Source organism: Atractosteus spatula, chromosome 25, assembly GCF_055471065.1.
Source record: "Atractosteus spatula isolate fAtrSpa1 chromosome 25, fAtrSpa1.hap1, whole genome shotgun sequence".
NCBI classification, from domain to species: Eukaryota; Metazoa; Chordata; class Actinopteri; order Semionotiformes; family Lepisosteidae; genus Atractosteus; species Atractosteus spatula.
Genome location: NC_142730.1, coordinates 2655055 through 2675150, shown reverse-complemented (window position 1 = coordinate 2675150; position 20096 = coordinate 2655055). Strand labels below are relative to the sequence as shown.

General features: G+C 44.8%; 1 protein-coding gene across 6 annotated transcripts in view; it reads left to right on the top strand.

Moving 5' to 3' along the window:
- gramd1a (GRAM domain containing 1A) overlaps nt 1–18283 on the top strand; it is a 45184-nt gene extending 26901 nt beyond the window's left edge. For 3 of the 6 annotated variants that reach the window (XM_088905602.1, XM_088905599.1, XM_088905603.1), the window contains exons 3-19: nt 813–833; nt 1230–1314; nt 2409–2512; nt 2712–2807; nt 4081–4161; nt 4418–4533; nt 5319–5499; nt 6437–6620; nt 7497–7640; nt 8704–8822; nt 9389–9531; nt 9637–9740; nt 10465–10647; nt 11489–11564; nt 12972–13079; nt 13486–13609; nt 14960–18283. In XM_088905602.1, coding sequence (XP_088761728.1) covers nt 813–833; nt 1230–1314; nt 2409–2512; nt 2712–2807; nt 4081–4161; nt 4418–4533; nt 5319–5499; nt 6437–6620; nt 7497–7640; nt 8704–8822; nt 9389–9531; nt 9637–9740; nt 10465–10647; nt 11489–11564; nt 12972–13079; nt 13486–13609; nt 14960–15058 — 1968 coding nt within the window. In that variant the 3' untranslated portion in view covers nt 15059–18283. The remainder of the gene's footprint in view (nt 1–812; nt 834–1229; nt 1315–2408; nt 2513–2711; nt 2808–4080; nt 4162–4417; nt 4534–5318; nt 5500–6436; nt 6621–7496; nt 7641–8703; nt 8823–9388; nt 9532–9636; nt 9741–10464; nt 10648–11488; nt 11565–12971; nt 13080–13485; nt 13610–14959) is intronic. The other 3 variants (XM_088905601.1, XM_088905604.1, XM_088905600.1) reach the window with 2 other exon arrangements.
- The last annotated feature ends 1813 nt before the right edge of the window (nt 18284–20096 follow it).

The following is a 20096-nucleotide window of genomic DNA, read 5'->3' as shown; positions in this document are numbered from 1 at the left end:
TACTTGTTAACTCTGCATGCAGATCATGTTGGAACAGTTCTGCGGTGAAGTGTCTTCTGCACAAACTGTACTTATTCACTGTGCATCGCGTTACATTAGCCACTGTGAAGGTTAGCAAGCAGTTAGGGCCACTTCACGTCGCACTGCGGGAGAACTCAGATTGCGAGTTTGCAACACCATGGCGACTGGCTGCGCTTTCACAGACTTTGAGATTTTGTGCTTAATTTGAAATTTGTAAAAAAAAAAAAATGCGATCCTGTAAATTAATGTATTTTGTTACTGGGATTGAACACACTCCTGAGTGTTTGGGACTGCAGTTTCTCCTTATGTGTCTGAAAATCCCTTTGGTCTGGATTAATTAATCCTGCCATTAATTCCGGTGTACAGTAGCTTCCAATACCTTGGTTAAATCAGACTCCCTGTAGCTCAGCTGGATCAAGGCTAGCGATACCAATCGAGCCTACCACTTTGTGAAGTGTCTGTGGTTATTTTACAGTTCAGTCTTACTGCCTTTGAAATAATTGCAGTTGTTTCGGACTTAATTTAAGACTTAAGTGGACATTATGTGGTTAAGGGGCGACGTAATCTATTTCTCTTTTCAGAGCTTGTTTTGGAAAATGTGGGTGTTATCCTCTATAATGGAGTGTGATGCTTTAATATTTGTGTGTTAAATGCTGGTGGCTATTCTGATTGATTTTGGAATGAAAATATTAAAGTCAAATGCATCAACCTTCAATTTCTGTAATATTTAAGAATTTAAAAATGGTCATTTTATACACAAATTAAACTTCTTTTTTATTTTCTCTCCTTAGAAAATGCAGAGCTGGTACAATGTAAGTAAGCCTTTCCTTTCCTTCATTCAGTTGTTACTAGAGAACATTCTGGAACGTACCATCACACAGCGTTGTCCTGTTGCTGCCTTCCTACAATGCACTCTGACACCTGAACCCGGAGAGGGGGACAAAAGAAAACCATTTTAAAGTTAACTTTTAAAGTAAAAATTTGTGGGAAAACCAATTTCTGATTTTGCTTGAGGTGCTAATTCACTTGGTATTATCGTACACCACTAAATGTTTGTAGTGTATCGTTAGATTGTCGCCCGTCATCCAAGCAATGCCTTCCACAGCTTCGTGCAAGTGCACACATGGTTTTCCAAAACCAGAAATGTCCGGAAAGCCTGGAAGAACGATTCCCAGAAAGTGAGTGATAAATACTTTCCCTTCATCCAGGTCCTCAGCCCGACATACAAGCAGAGGAACGAGGACTTCAGGAAGATTTTTAAGAAGCTCCCTGACACCGAGCGTTTGATAGTGGGTAGGTGTTGGCCGGGACGCCGCTGTTTATGGACCAGGCCTCTTCTCTCGTCAATAGTCCATTACAATAACAATAGTCCATTTTGCAGAGAAGGCGTGGTACGTTTTGGGTTTCAGAAACTCCACACATGTTCAGTGATATCAGTTTAGGAGATAAGGCGAAGAGTCTTGATGAGATGTCTTTTCGAACATCGTCTTGAAAGATTCCATTTATTTACCCTGAGAGAGGAAACAGCAGGATTTTTCAGAGTATTGAAAATCCGCGAGACTGAACTACTTCAGGTTCAGCAGCAAAGCAAGAGTCAAGGGCCCCTGGTGGAGATCAAGAGGAAAATCATTTAAGTGGTTTATTCTGTACAAAATATGGGAATATGGTACAAATCTGCCCTCTGTGTTGTTGAAGTCCACTATGTGGCATTCCTTGGAATAGAGTGAAATGTTATTCAGAAAGCTGCTTTTAATTAAATGCCACTGGTGGGAGTGACAGGTCGGGACCTCCCTAATGTATTTTAAGTGAAGTAGTGGAATTGATGACTGGTGGTTGAAATGCCATAGAAGAGCAAAACTCTGTGTGCTGGCGATTCTGGTGGGAGTATAGTCCCTCTACCCGCCAATCAAAGTCAGATCTTTAAGGTCCTTTTCTGATGCATCATCAAGATGGTTATGGATGGCTGGCTGAGTAAAATGGGTTTAAGTGGGGTTCTAAAAACATTCCATACTCAAAACAGGGGTGTGGGCCTCCTGTGTTCCTGTGTTCAGGAGAACACGACTCTGGGTTATGCTACAAGCTGCAAGCTGACAGTGCCCAGGATGCACTAAGTTGGTAGGGCAGGATTAGTCAATTGAGGCTCTCTGTGATACAGCGCCCCCTGTGGCCTCAAGAGGGGCTTCCAAGCAGGCAGTGCTGTTAGTGAGGGATGTGCCTCTTCTCAAATTGCCACTCAACTTCCTGTGCGGGACTGTGTGGCCTGTGATGATCCACACGGAATGGCAGTAGTGTTTTAAAATAAACCAAATGCATTACGCTCCAAGAGAACGACACTGGAGGACATTGCTGAGTGCCTTTGTGATCTCTGGCTGCTGTCTGTACCCCAGATTACTCCTGCGCCCTTCAGAAGGACATCCTTCTCCAAGGACGCCTGTATCTCTCCGAGAACTGGATCTGTTTCTACAGCAATATCTTCCGCTGGGAGACCACAGTGAGTGCACCTCTCGCCCCAGTCTGCTTTTCAAGCCCGCGGGCTCTCAGTAGACGCGCGTGCGCGCGCACACAGAAACGTTTCGTTTTTGATTGTTCTAATGTCCTTATGTATTTGGGGGTTTTTTTGTTGGCAAAGTTGGCTTTCTGTAGCATTCTGGGGCACTATGGTGACGGCGCCGTGGCTCTCTCTGTCTCAGATCACTATTCAGCTGAAGGATATCACGAGCCTGACGAAGGAGAAGACGGCCAAGCTCATTCCCAACGCCATTCAGATCAGCACGGATACTGACAAGGTAAGGCAGAGGGCCGAGAGAAGGCGTGTGGCTGTGTGGGGCAGTCGTGGTACAGGCTAGGTGAACAGACACCTAGAGCGGTAGGCGAAGTTGCAGCAACAGTTGTGCCCAAAATTCCTTTAACAGATAAGTCTGGTTTCAAAAAGTCGCTCACAATGTGCACATAGCAAATGAAACAACTTCAACCTCTTGGCTGTCCCCCCTCCTATCTTTTAGGGTCAATTCCCACCCTCTGTTTGAGCCAGTCTTTCTCTCTTACGCCCTCAGCTGTCAGGTTCAGCAGCCTGGGCCTTCGGCTCAGGAGCTCTCCCGCAGAGCTCAATATTCACCACACCAGCTATGAGGCAGCCCTGATTTGGGTAGGCAGGAGGCCAGCTGTCAGGTATCATGATCGGAATAACTGACAGCTGGGTTATCTTAGACCTGGTCACAAACGGACCGCTCTTCTCAGGATTAAGAAAACAGGCTGCCCAGCTTCCTCCCTTGCAGGGATCAGGGACAGATGGAAGTAGCCAGTCAAAGCTGTCCTGCCTGTATTTGAGAGATGGGAGGAAAATGTTCTTTTGCACAAATGGACACCCAGGACCTAGTAGATGGCGAGAGGCAGAGATAACCATCACAGAACCGTGCGTGCAACATTTTAGTACAGTGATCTCCATCTCTATCCTTGGAGAGCTCCGGTCTGTTACGTTTAATATTTCTAATGTCTAAAGAACCTGAAACAATTACAATGTAAACATGTAAGCATGTTTTGTTTTTGCTGAGTGAGGGAATTTAAGGATAATTTGGAACGATAATCTGAATAGCCTTCGGCTCTTATCTGAAGAGTCCACTCAAGGAATTAAAATTGTTCAGTCCTTCTTGAGATGCAGATACCTGAGAATAAATGTACGAGAGAATGTGTTCCGATTAGACATTACTGAAAGAGAGAGAGAGAGTAAAACAAACTCTCTCAAACCAAACTGTGTCTGCGCTGCTATGACCCTTCTGGAGCCTGATTCTCATTTGTAGATCCCACTGCAAACACCTGATCGAACAGCTGAGTCTGCCTGAAAGAACTGAAGTGTAAGTTGACCTCTAGGTGGAGCTGGCTCTCTCGAGCCGCCCTGTTGTTAACGGCTTCAAACGTGAAGGCTTCGTTCCCGCAGCACGGTTTTATTTATCCCCAGATTTTAAGAGCCTGCCATGCTTTTGTTCTGGGAGGTTGCGGAAGGCGAGTGTGTTTGGATCTGATGGTTGAGATCCTTCACCTGCATTGCTTGTGTTTCTCCAGCACTTTTTCACCTCGTTTGGAGCCCGGGACCGCAGTTACATGCTGATCTTCAGGTTGTGGCAGAATGCCCTCTTGGACAAGGTACGTCCGCGTGCGTCCGGACAGCCTGCTGTGCCTGTTCGCTTCGACCCGTGTGTCATACAGACACAAATGGGTGATATCTGTGTTCTAGTGGCGAATCGGGCCTCAGCTGCTAGAACACAGGCAAAGAGTAGACGATTGCAGACAACCAGATTGATCACATGTGGCTTTAGGGATGACACAACTGCAACCACCATCTAGCCAGCGATGTGTGTCTGTGAGTGGCTAAGTGTCTCTCCCCCACTCTCTCCCTCAGCCTCTGTCCCCGAAGGAGTTATGGCACATCGTGCACCAGTGTTATGGCACGGAGCTGGGCCTGACCAGCGAAGACGACGACTACGTGTCTCCCACCGAGCACATCAACGGGCTCATGTGAGTTCATCTTGCAGTCAGGTTTCCGATGTTGGCTCCTGCCTCGGGCCTGGGAGCCATACCTCAGCCGGGATTTCTGAAGGAAGCGGACACATTCGTTTCAGTGCTGCAGGGCCTGACGTAGAAGACTCATGTTGATCCTGCGAGGTGCAGAAGCATTCTGGGGAAAAATCTAGACAGTCTTACCATGTTGGCTCTTCTCAGTTCTCGAATGAGAAGCCCCTTGGAATTACAGGACACCTTTAGAGTGAGCTGGCGTTTGCCAACAGCAGCTGCATTGGGAGAAGGGGGCAGGCACCTTAAAGAAATGCAGAACACAAATGCATATGACAATAACAGTAGCCAATATTGGTGAATATATGTGAATAGTGACCATCGGCTGACCACACAGTGCACTTCACCAAAACTGAATTCACATTTCCTGTGGTCTCGCTCAGGATGTGGACCAAATTGTTCATTTTCTCTGTTGCTCAGTTTCCAAGCTGGGGGAGGAAAATGTCATGTGGCCGAAAATGCTGTACAGACAGGGTGCACAAATTGTGTTCATGCTTTATTTGGATGTTAATGTGTAATGGCTTTATAACCCCTTCATAACTGCTACGCTGACATTATAATTGCATACAGTGCTTTTACAGGGATGTGTGTAAATGTCATAACGTGTGCATTTGTGCTTGTTACAATGTGATGCTATTATGCAGCAAAATTCAGATAAAGCATCAATACAGTTGACGTCTCCTGCAATCTTACCACCTAGCTTGGGGTTAGAGTTGGAATTTAAATTTCAGATGCCCTCTCTCTGCCCTGTCCAGTCCGGGGGAGGAGGTGGTGTCCGAGCTCTTGGAGCTGACCGGCAGCGACCCTCCGTCTCGGAACAGCGTGGACCTCAAGCTGGATCCCAGCCCCCTGGTGGACCGGCAGGGGTCCAGCCGCCTGCACACGTCGCTGGAGAGCAGCGACGGGCCTTCAGTGAGTGCGCAGCCCCCCACGTCTTTCCAAAGACACGCAAGAGCTGGAAAATCTCCGGGTTGTCCCGTGCTGTTGTTCATAAATTATTCCTGCGCTCCACAGCCTTCGGTTTTGTCTTTAATTTTCCATTTCTTTTGCATCTTCTACAGTGTACACTGTTACTCCCATTTCAGCATTGTCTGCAGTTCACCTGAATCTGTGGTGTTGATTAGGACGAGCTGTGGTCCTAATAAGCACAGTTCCCTGTTTTACTCCACTGATGACATCACCCCACTTTGCACATACTGTATAATTTGAGTACTGTCGTCTATACAATATCCTTTTCTCAATCCAAAGAAATACATTTTCAGTAAATTCTATGTAATAATATAGTTCAGAACTACCAGAAGTAAGAATTATCCTCTGTAATTACTTGGTTGGGTTCTGTAAGTCTTTATATGGATGGCTGCTATGTTAGCAAATTTTCTGTTACAGTTGGAAGAATATCACCAGGCATTAAGAGATGTTTATCTTATGGTGACGCCTACTTTTTTTTCTTGGTTTCCAAGTCAGTGAATGAACCATTTCCCTTTCATGTTTCTGAAACACTTCACAGCGTTATTTATGGTCCTTTTGCTGCTATAATTCTGAAAGAAAAGTTCTGAAATATTAAAAAGTCTCTCTTCTGACATCTAGTTTACCTGAGCTTTTTTTTTTTAATTGGATCTTATTTTCTTAATCTTTTTAGAAAATCCCTTGACTCTTTATTTTTATTAAACTATTTGGGCCACAGCTTTCTAGTATCTGATTTCTTCAACCTTGGGATAAATCTGTTCCGCACTTGAAGGGAAATATCTTGAAGCATTCACTACTGATTCCATAGCTTTCTGCTGCTTTTAACTCTCTCATTTGCTTTCCTGAAATTTTAAGACTCGGTCCCTCTCTGTTTTGCTCTCAGTTCCTGGATGACTCGGAACCTCGCTCTGACAGCCAGCAGGATGTCTCGTCCAATCATACGCTGACACCCGTGTCCGAGAGGGTCAAGGGGGAGGGCCCTCTGAGTAACCTCTCCTCATTGGACATCGCCAATGACGACGACTTGCCCACCGACCTCAGCAACTCCTCTGACACGCAGGAAGAGAGTAGGTTAAATCGGACAGTGTGTCCATCCATCTTAATGTCGTTTGTGTTCCTCTTTTGGCACCTCTCCTGTCTTCCCCACTTTCCATTTTTGTGGTCAGGTCTAAGTGTTGGTCAGTTGGTAGAACTTGTTATTGTGTTGTGTTGAGGTTTGATGTAAAGACTAAGTGTTCCAGTTCAGATGGGGAGTATTATCTAGTATCATACTTTGCTACTGTACAAAGGTTGAGTTAAAAATGTTTATGCATCTTAATTTTTTGTGGTAATCAAATAATAATGTGGTAATAGATCATAATCTATAAATAATACATTTTAATGAATTGAGAAATGCTGTTATCCAATTACTTTAATGGTGTTTTGCCATTATTAATTTACCCTTTGGCCATATGTATCATTTTTTTCTTTTCTAACAAATACAAATGTGCAGCACTGAACTTGGCACTGTACAGTATATATTTGGCCCAACTCCAAGCACCAGACAGAGGAGAAACAACCACTGCAATATCTGTCAATTTGGATTTACAAGTTTAGAGGGTTTCTTGATTTATTATAACATTCCCCGTTTATGAATTGGCTTCATCACTCTGTTCTCTTCCCCACTGATAGCTGGTGTGTGGGGAGTGTACTGGCGAACTCCGGCTGCCATCACATCGCCCAGGTGGGGCTGCACACTGGTGGTGGTGGAGTTGCTCTTGTTAGGATTATAACATTGTAATACAATAAAATGGAAAGAAGTCCAAGGGGATGAGTACTTTTGATTGCGGCTGTACAATGCTCCGGCCTCCGCCAGGGCACTGTACCAAGGCCCAGTGGGAGTGGGAATGGGAGTGGGAGCGGACGATAATGGCCTGTGTGTGTGCTTGTGTGTGTGTGTTCAGGTGAGGTGGAGGCTTTCTGCGCCGACTTGAATGGGCGTCTTCACATCAACGCGGTGTACCGGATCGGGGTGGACCGACTGTACGAGCTGCTGTTCGCCGACTCGCACTTCCTGCAGGACCTCTTTGAGCAGCGCCGGTTCACGGGTAAGGACCCGGGGAAGTTCCCCTTTCACACTGGTTAAACTTGCACAGCAAACGCTATTTGCCAGAAATGTCACGGCTTATAAAAAGAAAGCTGTATGAATGGTACCCTTGTGGGAAGGGTAGAATTTAATGAGCCCATTTAAGTCTACCCATCATTAAATAGCTTTGCATGCAGTATTCTGAATACTTGACAATTCAAAATCTTCACGTATAGGTATAACTGATTCAAAAATATCTCACGTTTTACATGGTGTTTCTTTCACTGGGAAAATTTTGAATCCTCGGAGGGTATTTGGTGAATTTGGCATATTCTAATATGACTAGGTTTATGGATAATATCTTGTTAATCTTGTTTACATAGCATTGAAAAGCTATCCAAAATATGTGTGTAGCAAGCTGGTAAACAAAGGGAATGTAGTGGCAGTGGACCGGCCACTAGAGGCCACCAAAAAGCATGGAATTGTTGTAAATAGACACAATGGGTGTCATTTTATTACAATGCTGATTGGGTGTAATATTGCACACTCACATGGGTGCAGTTAGTAGTTTTATTTCATATATGTATATGTATAGAGATGTCTGAAATAAAACTACTTTTTTATTCATTTCTATACCCATCACCAATAATGTAATAATCTTTATATAGGGCTTGCACTGTTCTAGTTGTAGTCCTGGAAAATCTTACAATAACACTACTGCACTGCCTTTGACTTGTCATTATGGACTTTTATGATCTGCATGTGGAACTAGCCTCATTTAAGGTAAAGTCCAATTAAAATTCCCTTGAGGATTCCCAACTGTATTTGTCTAAGCTCATGTCCCACGAGCAGCTGTTGTGCTTGAAGTGAGGAGGGTTTGACTCTTGGTATTCAATGGAATTGAGAGAAATTACATTTAGAATTAACAGAATATCACTCTCTTTTCATCCTGGTGGAGGGGCTTAAAAATGCACTTTGGGAATCTGTGTCGAATCTGGCCGTTTTATGGTTGTCCAGTTTTAAAAAAATAATGTTTCTTAACAGTCACTTCTCTCTCTGCCTCCCCTTCCCATCCTCTCGCTCAGATCTGACCGTGAATGATTGGCACCAAGAGAACAGTGGGAACTCCACCAGAGTGCTGACCTACACCATTGCCATCAACAACCCACTGGGACCAAAGACTGCCCCTGTGGTGGAGACACAGGTCAGAGACCAGTCACACTGCAGGGGGTGTGGATGTAGACAGCATTTGCCCCAAGAGGGAAACACTCTGTTTCTTTACCATTAGGAGTCTTCCTGTGGATTGGACCCTACACTCCCTGAAGGGAGGGAAGGAGTCTATTGGGTTTAGCATCTCAAAGACATCTAAGAGATGACATGTGTGGACCCCTCTATCCCTGGATGGCTGGGAACTGGGGAATCATGTATTTAGTTCAAAGCTCTCCAAAAGTCTCTCTTAAAGATAACATGGCAGATTAAAGAATTGGAACGGAAGTTGACTGCTTGATTGCTGACTTGTGAAGCTTTCTGGAACTAGGGCTCTGCAGGAACATAAATGTCCATTCTGAAGTGCTGTAATGGAGCACATACTGCTTGTTTTACTGGCATAATTGGGGGTTAAAGTACAGTATAAAGGTTGATCAGGAATATAGTAGAAGTTTCCATCTTGTATGTACAGTCCCTTGGTGTCCAATGTGTGGAAGCTTTTTTTCTGGCTGTTGAACCCTAGTTATGCCCCATAGCAACTGTGTGTCCTCTCTCCTCCCCCAGACCCTGTACAAAAGCAGCCAGAAACATGAATGCTATGTGGTGGACTCTGAGGTCATCACACACGGCATCCCCTACCAAGACTACTTTTACACCGTGCACCGCTACTGCCTCACCAGCGTGGCGCGGAACAAGTGCCGGCTCAGGTGAGCGAGCATGGCCGCGGCACAGCTCTGCCGACTGGGGTACAGGCCCGGTCGCTTCTCCGGAGTGTAGTAATACCAGCGGGGAATGTCTCCTCTTTGCCTCAGGGTTTCCTCGGACATCCGTTACCGGAAACAGCCCTGGAGCCTGGTGAAGGCCCTGATCGAGAAAAACACCTGGAGTGGCATCGAGGAGTACTACAGACACCTAGGTAACCCTGAAAGCAAGATCTGGAGGGGTTTAGATGATTGCATGGAGGTGACTGGCAGGATGTGTTTTATGATAATCCTTCCATTACCAGGAAGCCAATTATCCTGGTGAGGGTTGCACCAGTCTGGAGCCTGTCTTGGCAGTATAGGGCACAAGGGCATACAGTATAACTGTTGTATCCCTCAAGGAGGTGCCAGCCTGTTCGAGGGTTGCTGTTCCTTTAAAGTAACAGGATTGACTGTTTGCTTCTGTGTGTTATTGGCCAGAGGTGAAGGAGCTGACTGTGTCAAGCTTGCTGTAGTATCGTAGGCCAGGGGTAAGGGAGCTGACTGTATGATAATAATGGTGACTGCAGTTATATTACAGAAGCCATCATCTGGAATGACTTGTTATGTTGGAGTGACAGACATGACTGTTGCATTATTAACAGGACTGGCTACATCTGTTATTACAGCCGGGCTGCAGACTTGTTTTGAATGGTGTCTTTCATCATACGTGATGAGTAGCTGTGTGTTAGAGACTCTGAATAGGTGAGGCGATACACTTGACACGGATGTCTAGACAAAAAGCACGCAGTCACCTCACAAATGGTGATTTCGGCCTCCAGGAAATCCTCCACAGGTCGTGCTGTAGATGTTTCATTTGGGGGGATCGAGCCGGGTGAATGAGGGAGTTGCCGAGCGGCGGTCAAAGCGTGCGCTGACGTTGTGGGGTGTCTCTGTCAGAAATGGAGGTGTCGAAGCTGGAGGCCCTGCTGCAGACCGACGTGGTGGTCGGGGAGGCCCCCTGCAAGGGGCCCGCGCTGCGCCGGCGCAAGCGCGCCTCCGGCCGCCGGGGGGTGCTGCACGACGCGGCGGGAGTGGCGGGTCCTCTCTCGGAGAAGGAGCGGCCAGCCAGAGGCGGCACAGGTAGGCACGCAGGGGGGCACGGGGGGGGACGCACAGGAGGAGGAGTGGAACCAGTATTTGACCGCGAAATGTTTCCTCCAACCACTGACTTTCCAGCAACCCACTAACTCTCACGTGAATGAAGGATTCTTCTTTTTCTAGGATTTGTATTGATTTACTCGGGATCTTGTAATTTAACAAATTTTAGTTAAAGCATGACGTCGGCATTTGATGTTAAATTTGTCATTATGGGCACAAAATAAAGCTTTACTGACTTGTGTTTCTTCCATTCTCTGTATTGTGAAGCAGCTTTGGTGTAAACAAGTTGAAAGCCACTCAGTTTCTGTCACATATCTCCTGTGTGGAGCTTTGATTATGACTTAAAGTATTGACTCGGTGTTGATTGGACTTGTTAGTGCGTTAACCTATAGCTGGCCGAGCTAGTGCCTCGCTGTTGTGAAACTGTGACCTCTACTGGTCAACAGGGGTATTGCAAGGCTTTTAGTTTTGGTTTCATCCGCTGAAAGCCCCAAAACACCTGGAGTCTCTCAAGACTCGTGCAGCAGGTCTTCCTTGAATTTGCAATAGGGGATCTTTAAAACATGCAAGGTGAGTGCAGTGGAAAAGATCCCTCATGATTATAGCAGAGATGCAGCAGCACAGATGTTAACTTTAAGGACTCGATTTAGTTGACAGAAACGAGTAATATGCTTTATGAATCATTTCAGTTGTGGGTCTCATTTCAAAAAAGGGCACAGTGCGTTTCTTGCTTCAAATCACTTTTAGAGATTTAGCAGATGAGTGACATTAAAAGATCACTCTGTTGTTCGATATGCTGATCCTGTCTCACTCTCTCTCTCAGGGGCTCAGTATTTTAAACTGGGAGAGCGATCGCAAGGAGGAAACCTCTCCACTATCCTTCTCATCGTCAGCTTCATGTGAGTGTGCCCGTCTGTACTGCTTTCTGCAGAAAAGACACCGTTCTGCACAGCAGAGTATCTGCAAATATGAGGTTTGAAACTATCTTTAGACAGACAGTGGAAAACTTAACAGTTTCTCTTTGAGAGCTTAAAATTTTTAATTTTTAATGCATAAATCCTTTCTGTGCTGAAATATTAACTGACTGCATTCATTTCTGTGTTTGCAGTTCAGGGCTGAAATTTGTGAGCTACAGTAGCTACTGTAGACTGAATTGCATTCAGTGGGCAAATTCCACACACGCATCTAATATATAAAACTCTCTTGCTGTGAAAACAGCCAGATCTCTGTACTGTTGAAATAATTGGAAAGTGTAGTTCAGTACGAATCGTCATTATCTTTATCACAGCTTCAGTTGAAGGCAGTCCAAAATTTGGGGACTGGATTGCTCATATTTCGGAATCATTTTGGGGAGGGAGTTTAGAGAGTTTAGAATATTTTTGGCCAGCGACTTTACATGAGAGCAAGGTAGTGGGTTGCCCTTTTCTGTCTTGCTATCAAGTCGTTAGCAAGAGCAATTGGGTAATCAGTCATGCAAACAATCACCCTGTCCTTTCGGGACAAATGTGTGTGAATTTCTCCCATTACGACATGCCCCAGCCCCGCCGATGATGTGTTTCTGTTTCGAGAGGCTGTTCTCAGCGTTTCATGTTTCTCTTTCCCTCTCTTCCTCTTTCTGCTCCTCACTAGGATCTGTGTCAGGTACTGTACACCCCATCTACTCTCCCAACACTCACAAATTGTCATCTCGCGTCTGCTGCTGTTCAGTTGTCCACCAAGAGACATTTCTGCTCTGGTTGTTCTATCAAAAGAATGATCCTTTCAGTACAGGTTTAAAGGTCAAAAATTGCCAATTCCCAGGAAAGCTGTGAAAGTGCAATTGGACTTCTTTACACAAAGGGTGGTGGAAGTAGGGAGCAATACCCTTGCTCAATTGAAAGGGCTGGATGAGATCCGGGGATCAATGAGCCTCTCCTCCATTCCCACAGTCCAAGACACTCGCTTTCCTTCTTTCCCTGCATTCCCCGCATCGTACTTCCGGCTGAGCCCTCGTTGGCTGGTGACTGTCGCAGACACAAGAGCCCAAACCTACCTGTTTGATTTTGTTGTAGCGAGTCGCAGAGAGTCATAGGGGCTGTTAAGAGCGCTGTGAGTCGCTGGGGGTGTCGCACTACACAACTGATGGTAACGGGCTGCGTCTCTCTACAGCTCGCTGTGGTTTTCTTGTGATTATGTAAATGAAGGCTACAAGTGAAAATCCTGGAAAAAGTTGTGTAGTGTGACACCGACACAATAAGCAAACAACACCACAGCAGAATGATAGTCTGATTCTCTCTCTCTCTCTGTGTCCGCCTCTTGGCCCTCAGTCTGGTGGTGCTGGTGGCCCTGAACATGCTGCTCTTCTACAAGCTGTGGTCTCTGGAGAGGGCAGCGCACACGCTAGAGACCTGGCATTCCTATGCCCTGACTGACAGGTAACGGACGATGCCATTCCAGACCGAACCGTACTGTGCCATAACACTCGCACTCCTGTCCAGGGCTTAAAATGATTTGTTGACTTTTAATAAAAAAAATAGTGCTTAGCCATACTAAGATTTGGCTTCGTCCCCCTGGCCTTAGAAGTGGGGAGTTATCTAGTGCTTATCTGTGGTATTGATCACGTTTTTCTAAATGGAAAAAGTGGTGTCAAGATCGATTGATTGCTGAACTTGGCTGCTGTCATCCTTCCCGAAACTGCACATGAACTTGACCCCTGACATCCCTCCCGAACGTTTGCGGTAAACAGCGCCGAGAGCAACCAGGGCTGTCTGCGTCGGAGAGCGGGGCCGAGGAATCTGGGCAGCGTGGCTCAGCGCTCGGCTGTCTCTTTCTCTCCCTCAGTAGCAAGCTCCCTCAGACGGCCTCGGAGTGGGCTCAGATCCTGGAGCTGCAGAAGCAGTTCCACCAGGCGGAGATTCAGAAATGGCAGCAGATCCTGAAGGCGTCAGTGGGGCTGCTGGACGAGGTAAAGAGTCCGTACTGTCCGGGAGCTACTGTTAATGTTGCCCTAAAATTGCTGAGTCTTATCGCGTATGTTAAGGCTCGGCAATCAATTCAGGACTAGAAAAATGTACCGGTTTCTACGAAGCACGGGAAAATGACTAGCTTGATAAAGTATCTATCTATCTATCTTGATCACATCACTGGCTATAAAATTAAGCACAAACTGAAAGATGCCTGATTAGCTCAATAGAGATGGGATACATGCTCGTGAATTTGGCTATTACAAGACTGAGTGTTTTGGGAAATTGCTGCCAATTAAACTTGCATTCAACTCCTTCAGCTAAAGGCTCATAAAATCCAGAATGCCTGTCAAGCCTCTTATTTCTCCTGGACTGGACGGGTGAGTCAGGTTTAATCGCCATGTGATGGTAAAGAAAACTGGCTACTTTTAGGACAAAACACCTGAAGGTGTGGCTTCAACCATTGACAGCAAACAATAACGTTTCTCTGATATTCGTAAAACATGGGCTACAAAAACAGCGGTGGGGAAACCAATCTTTGAAAATTTTTGGGGGATTTAAAGCATGAAACAAAAACCACAGAGCTCCATGTTAGTAGAGAACTAAGTTTTCCTAAAGTGGAAAAGTGATCATCACTAAGGTGAAAAGATAGAATGGCTACCATTGTATTGGAAGAATGGAAGGCATTTCTTTTAGTACACCAAGCATTTCTTGTGAATCCGTTAAATGTCTCTCTGATGTCGGAAACGTGTATACTGTATGTTCTCCAGCTCACCAGTTCATATCCCTCACAGGGTGTGTAGCCCACAGTTGGGGATGGAACCTTTCTCCCCTCAGAAGCTCCCAAGAGAGATGGATATGAATGTTTGTAATGAATCCGTTGCCTGAAATTTCTTTTGAAAGTCATCGGCAGAAATCTAATCCTAAATCTAAAGCTAAACCAACAGCTAATTAATATTCAACTGGGTAGCAGCGTCAGCATGCGTAGGCTGCAAAGGAACAAGTAAAGGTTTACTCCAGGCTGAAAAGAGAAGAAAAACATTTAAACGCAGAAGCAGAAGAAGGCTCCACAGCTGAAACGTTGGGTCTCTTTTCTCCTCTTTTTAGCCTGGAATAAACTCGTTACTTTTACTTGTTCCTAATTAATATTCATACCCATAATTCATTGCACCTGCTGCACCCAACTCAAACCTGAGAGGGTGTCCTTAAACCTAGGTTGCAGACACACTCAGCAGCTTATTTCTTAGCAGTGTGTTGGTGAGCTATGAAGAAAAACCCAGCATTACGCAGCTCCAGGTGTTGCTGTGATTTAAGTTCTTTATTGGTCCCCTGTTGTGTTTTGCCTGTGACAGATGAAGCTTTCGCTGGAGAAGCTGCACACTGGGATCGCCACTCCAGAAGTACAACAAGACCCCCAAGCCCAGCCAGAGAGCAAACTTCCCCAGCAATGACATCCCTTCTCCAGCCCCCTGCCCTCACAGTGGACAGGAGTTCTGTGGGGACTGTTCTTGCGGGCTGTGTTCAGAGATCTGAGCCTGCTCCTCTTTGTATCTCTGCCCTGTTCCCTCCAGACTGACCCAGCACGCGCCGGCTGGACTCAACCGTCCTCTGTACTGTAACTTCTCCGTTCCTCCTGCAAGGAAATGACCCATTTATCAAGTCACTTGTTTGGACTTTTTACTGTTGCAGTATTTAACAGGACGTCGAAGAGGCCAAGAACTTCTCTAGACCCGCATCACAAACATCAGATAGAGGACAGACTAAGAAATAGAAAAACGCGGATCAGTTAAACGGACTGAAAATTTGATCGCAGCTTGAATGAACAGGGTCTTTGTTGTCATTCGAATTCCTAAGAGATTCTTGGCAAATCCTGGGACCTATTTTTTTTTATGGACATCCCCAAAACTGTGGATTTTATTTATAAATGTACAGAAGACTCAACAAATGAACAAGAGAATTGAACTGGTTTAAAACGGGTGTGTGTGTGGGGGGGGGGATATTCACTTCAGCTGAAGTAGGACCGCCTTGTTTTTTAACTGAAGCCTTGAAAAGGCTGGAAAGGATTCATGGACCTTAGCCAGTTATGGTTTCTGTCTTTGTTTTTCTAATGGTGTTTGTTTTGTTCCCGTCTTGTTTTGTATCGTTAACCGTCCCAGAGCAGTGGCACAAACCCTGCATCCTTGAGCCAGGCTGGGTTTTTCAGACCTTGCAGCTTCGCGGGACAATTCTGTCATGACTTCCGTTAAACCTTTAACAATGAGCAGGTCACACAGTCTCCAGGGTGTGAAAGTTTTAAAAATGGGCATGTTACAGCCTTCATCTGTAGTATTACAACACATATCATTTCTAGGGTCTTCCTCATGTAATCTAAACTACTGACATTCTCATGTTTGACTAGAGCACGAGACCGTTATTAATTATTTTCCATTCGGCTGATGGGTTTTGTCAGCAACGCCGATGTTTATACAGCTGGGTATTTTTTTCCTAGAGCCTGGAACTTGAACCCACAGCCTTGCACTTACAGACTTCATATTCCCTCCTTCCTCCTCTCGTCTTTCTGCTGTTTCTCTTGCACCTCTCTCCTCTCTTCACCTTTCTCTGTTCTCACCCTTCATACTCTGCACACTTGGCTCTTTCCACGGTGGATTGTGGGTAACGCAAACGCGCATCATTCCCAGTTTCCTTGGAGATGGGAACCCCACGGTCCTTGGTCCCTGGCCTCTAGAAACCATGCACCACCATGCTCACAAATATTCAGTGGGTTCTAATTAATTGTGCGTGACTGTCACATTGGATCTGCATTGTCTTGCTGGAATGCTGTCATGTTAGGGATAAATAGGAGAGAAAGGCAGGAAGTGAGGCCGCTGGACTTGCAACACCATGCAAACAGATTGCCAGTTTGCCATTCCTGGCCAGACATCCCCTTTGATGGGTCCTGATCAGGCTTGACATTCAGTGGGTTAAATCACTTCATCAGCCCAATCTATTCTGTCACTCATTGACGCAGTCCTCAATTGCTGCCAACAGCAATTTGCCTATTATTGTGTCTGCTCCAGGCTTGCAGACATCCATCACAAAACCTTGATTCATCCCTGAATCTGAGGTGACTTTAGTCTAGCCTCCAAAATACTTATAGCACAAAGGTGTTGTTCTGTTGATTAAATTAGGTATATTAGTCTTTGTTCCCTGATTTGTATGAGTCTTGACAGGCAATGGGTTCAATCACTTAATGACTTGTGCCCAATCTGCTGCCTCACTTCTTGATCTGGTGCTAAGGCAGCAACTGAAGTCACCGGTCACTTCATTGCAGTCAGCCACGCATGATCAGTTCATCAGATTGATGCATTTAAAAAGTATCCAAAATCCATTTTTCTAGAATTTAAAAAAAAAAAACCCATAAGGAGGCTTATTATTGTTACTCTGTGTTTGTTTGTGGAGTGTTTTACATAGCCCTGAAATCAGTATTGATTAGCAAGATGGGTCGTCAACTTAATCCACAGGTATTAAAGGATTGCCCTGATCGGACTGCTTTTTACCAACACCTCAGCCTTTGAGGGGCTGGACCTTGAAGGAGACCCACAGACCTACTGACCTCTCAGCAGCAGGATCCTGGATCCCTGGTTTGATGGCAGCAATCAATTCTCTGAGCCTGGTTTGCACTGATTCTCCATACTTCAGTATCTTGAGCTCAAGCAGCTCCTTAACTTCACCTAGTCTCCTGACTCCTTGGCATCTTTGCACCATCACTGCCTGAACGCATGCAGGAGTCCCTGACCAATCATTTGAGATCAGCTCAAATCAGGAAGAGATTGAATGTATGGAATAAAAGTAGTTTGAGAACATGGGTGTGCTTCTGCAGAATCTGGTTTATCTTCTGTTTTTTTTTTGTCCAGTTGAAATTCACTCATATTGATGACTTTCTGAATTTGCACTTATTTTTAGATTTTTGTTTTACCTGTGATTGCTTAAAAGATGCCATTGAGTCAAGATACAGTTTCTGCAGAACTTTTATGAGGCTGGAGATTTATTAGGTAATCAGAAGTAGACTAATTAAGTGACTAAAACCTCCACTGAGTTAATGTCAGAGCCCTTCAGGAAATTAAGTTTTAAAAAGGACAGGGGATCAATACCACTGTGACACAATACCAAGCATAAAGAGGAGCAGATGCAACCACAGCGGTGTGGAAGCATTGAGCTCATTGTGCATCATGCAGGGCCTGATGCAGAAGGTCGGTATTTATACCACAGCTAGGGGGAAGGACTTTGTAGAAGACTTGCATGGCTCAGATCTTTTTCTGGGCTTAGGATCCTGTAGAAGCAAGCTTTGTAAAACCCTGCCCTCAAGCATGGAAGAGGTGTCCTGTTCTTGTAAAGGGAATTCTGCAGTATTATTTTGATTAATTTCTTCCTCTCACCCCAGTCTGGTTGAATATGGATGAGGATGTGTGTGTGGTCATGAGGAAGAGTCAAGCTTCTCCTCTCTCTCTCTCCAGTGCACTGAAGGCAGGTTGTCAGAAACGTGTTGAGGGCGACCCGCTGTGCGGCCAGGCGCCCCGACTGTGAACAGATGCTTATTTATTTGGGGAAATGGGGGGGGGAGGGGGGACTTGGTGATTACTGTAATGTAAAGAAAGATTGTACAAATCCTGGAAAAAATAAGAAATGATTGTGCTCGGTTTGTCCCTGATTCTGATTTCTGGTTCTTTAATTCTGGTTCTAAACTGTGGGGGGTGATTAAGTGTTCTGGCGAGCAGTGTCAAGATAACAAACCCGTTAACGGTGCTTTCTGTTTTATCACAGCAGCCACTGTTAACATACTGGTTCGCTTTGATCACAGATTTATCATTTGACTTGGGGTACTTGGAGAAAACACAGAGATTTGAGGCACCCTTAATTAAGGAAATAAGGCTCAATTTGATATAATATATACAGTGCCTTGCAAAAGTTTTCTTCAGATGCTTCCTATGGTGTCCTGTTTTGTAAAATTGCAGAAGGATGCATACCCATTATTTTAAACTATTATTTTATTAAAAACTGAAGTTTTCAAAATAAATACTACTATGCACAATATAGGTTCATGTCACTAAAAATAAAAAGGGACACAGAATAATAGTCTGATTGTATAAGAACTGCAAACTCAATATTTGTTGGAAGTGTCTTTTGGCAGCGATTACAGCCACAGGTCTTTTGGGGTAAGTCCTGTGCCCTGGCTGGGTGCATTTTTTCACCTCGGCAGATTGGCTCAGACTCTCCTAAAGCTGCTTATGAACGGGAACTTTCAGGTCTTTTCACAGATCCGCAGCAGGATTCAAGTCAGGACTTTGAGTGGGCCACTCAAGGACGCTCACTTTCTCATCCTTAAGCCACTCGAGTGTAGAGTTGTCCCTGAGCTTTGGATCACTGTCCTGCTGAAAGGTGAATTTTGGTGCTAGTTTTAGGTTTCCTTTAAGATTTGTCAATACTTTGCTCCATATAGGTTGCCGTTAGTCTTGACAAGTGTCCCAGTCGCTGCTGATGAGAGGCAGAACTGTAACATAAACCTGACCATAGTGATGGTATGTACTGAGTGATGTAACATTTTCCATTTAGACCAGTTCCAATTTCCTGCCTTGTCTGACCACGAAACATCTTGCTTCATGAGCAGTATCACTTAGGCACTTTGTTGTAAACCCCATGTGGAATTTGAGCTTTTTCTCTGTCCCTTACAAGCCCCCTTTGTAGAGCGACTGTAATGCTGTTGACTCGTGTCATTTTCTCCCATCTCAGCCACTGAATTCTGTAAGAGCTGGCCTCACGTTGACATCCCTAACCAGTTCCTCTTTTCTCTACTTGGTTTGGAGAGACTGCAGCAATCTGTGCTGAGTTTAGGTACCTTTCACATCTTTATGTGGAAATAGAAGTCTTCTTAATTAAGATCTTCAATATATTTTTATACCTTTCTCCTGTTTGGAGCTTTATAAAACTTTAGCCCTGATTTGCTTTGGTGTTCATGTCAGTAAATGACAGAGATAGCTTAAAGAGCTAGTTATAATTCCACAATCACAATTATGCGCACTGCAGTAACTCATTGCATTGAAGTAATTCAGGTTTGACTGTGTTTGCAATCCTGACTTGTCTGTTTTTCTTTCGTATTCTCTATTTACTTTTTTGCCTTTTGTTATTGGCTTTGAACGTATACAATGCATCTTAATTACTACTTCAAACTGTCATGACTGCATGCTTTAACACAGCAAACTGTAAAAACTCTGCAAGAGTCTGGGTACTATTGCAAGGCACTGTACTGTAACTGCACTGCAGGCGTGATAAATTGTAGCCACTGCAAACTGTAGAAATCTGATCTTTCATTGAGTTACTCAAACGTTTGCTTGACAAACTTTGAACATCACAGTACATCTTTACATGCAAGAAAAAGCCTTGGAACTGTCTCGTTATTTTCAGTTCTTCCAGCTAGACAGTTACCTGCTGTGTGGAAGATGGTCTTAAAATTGC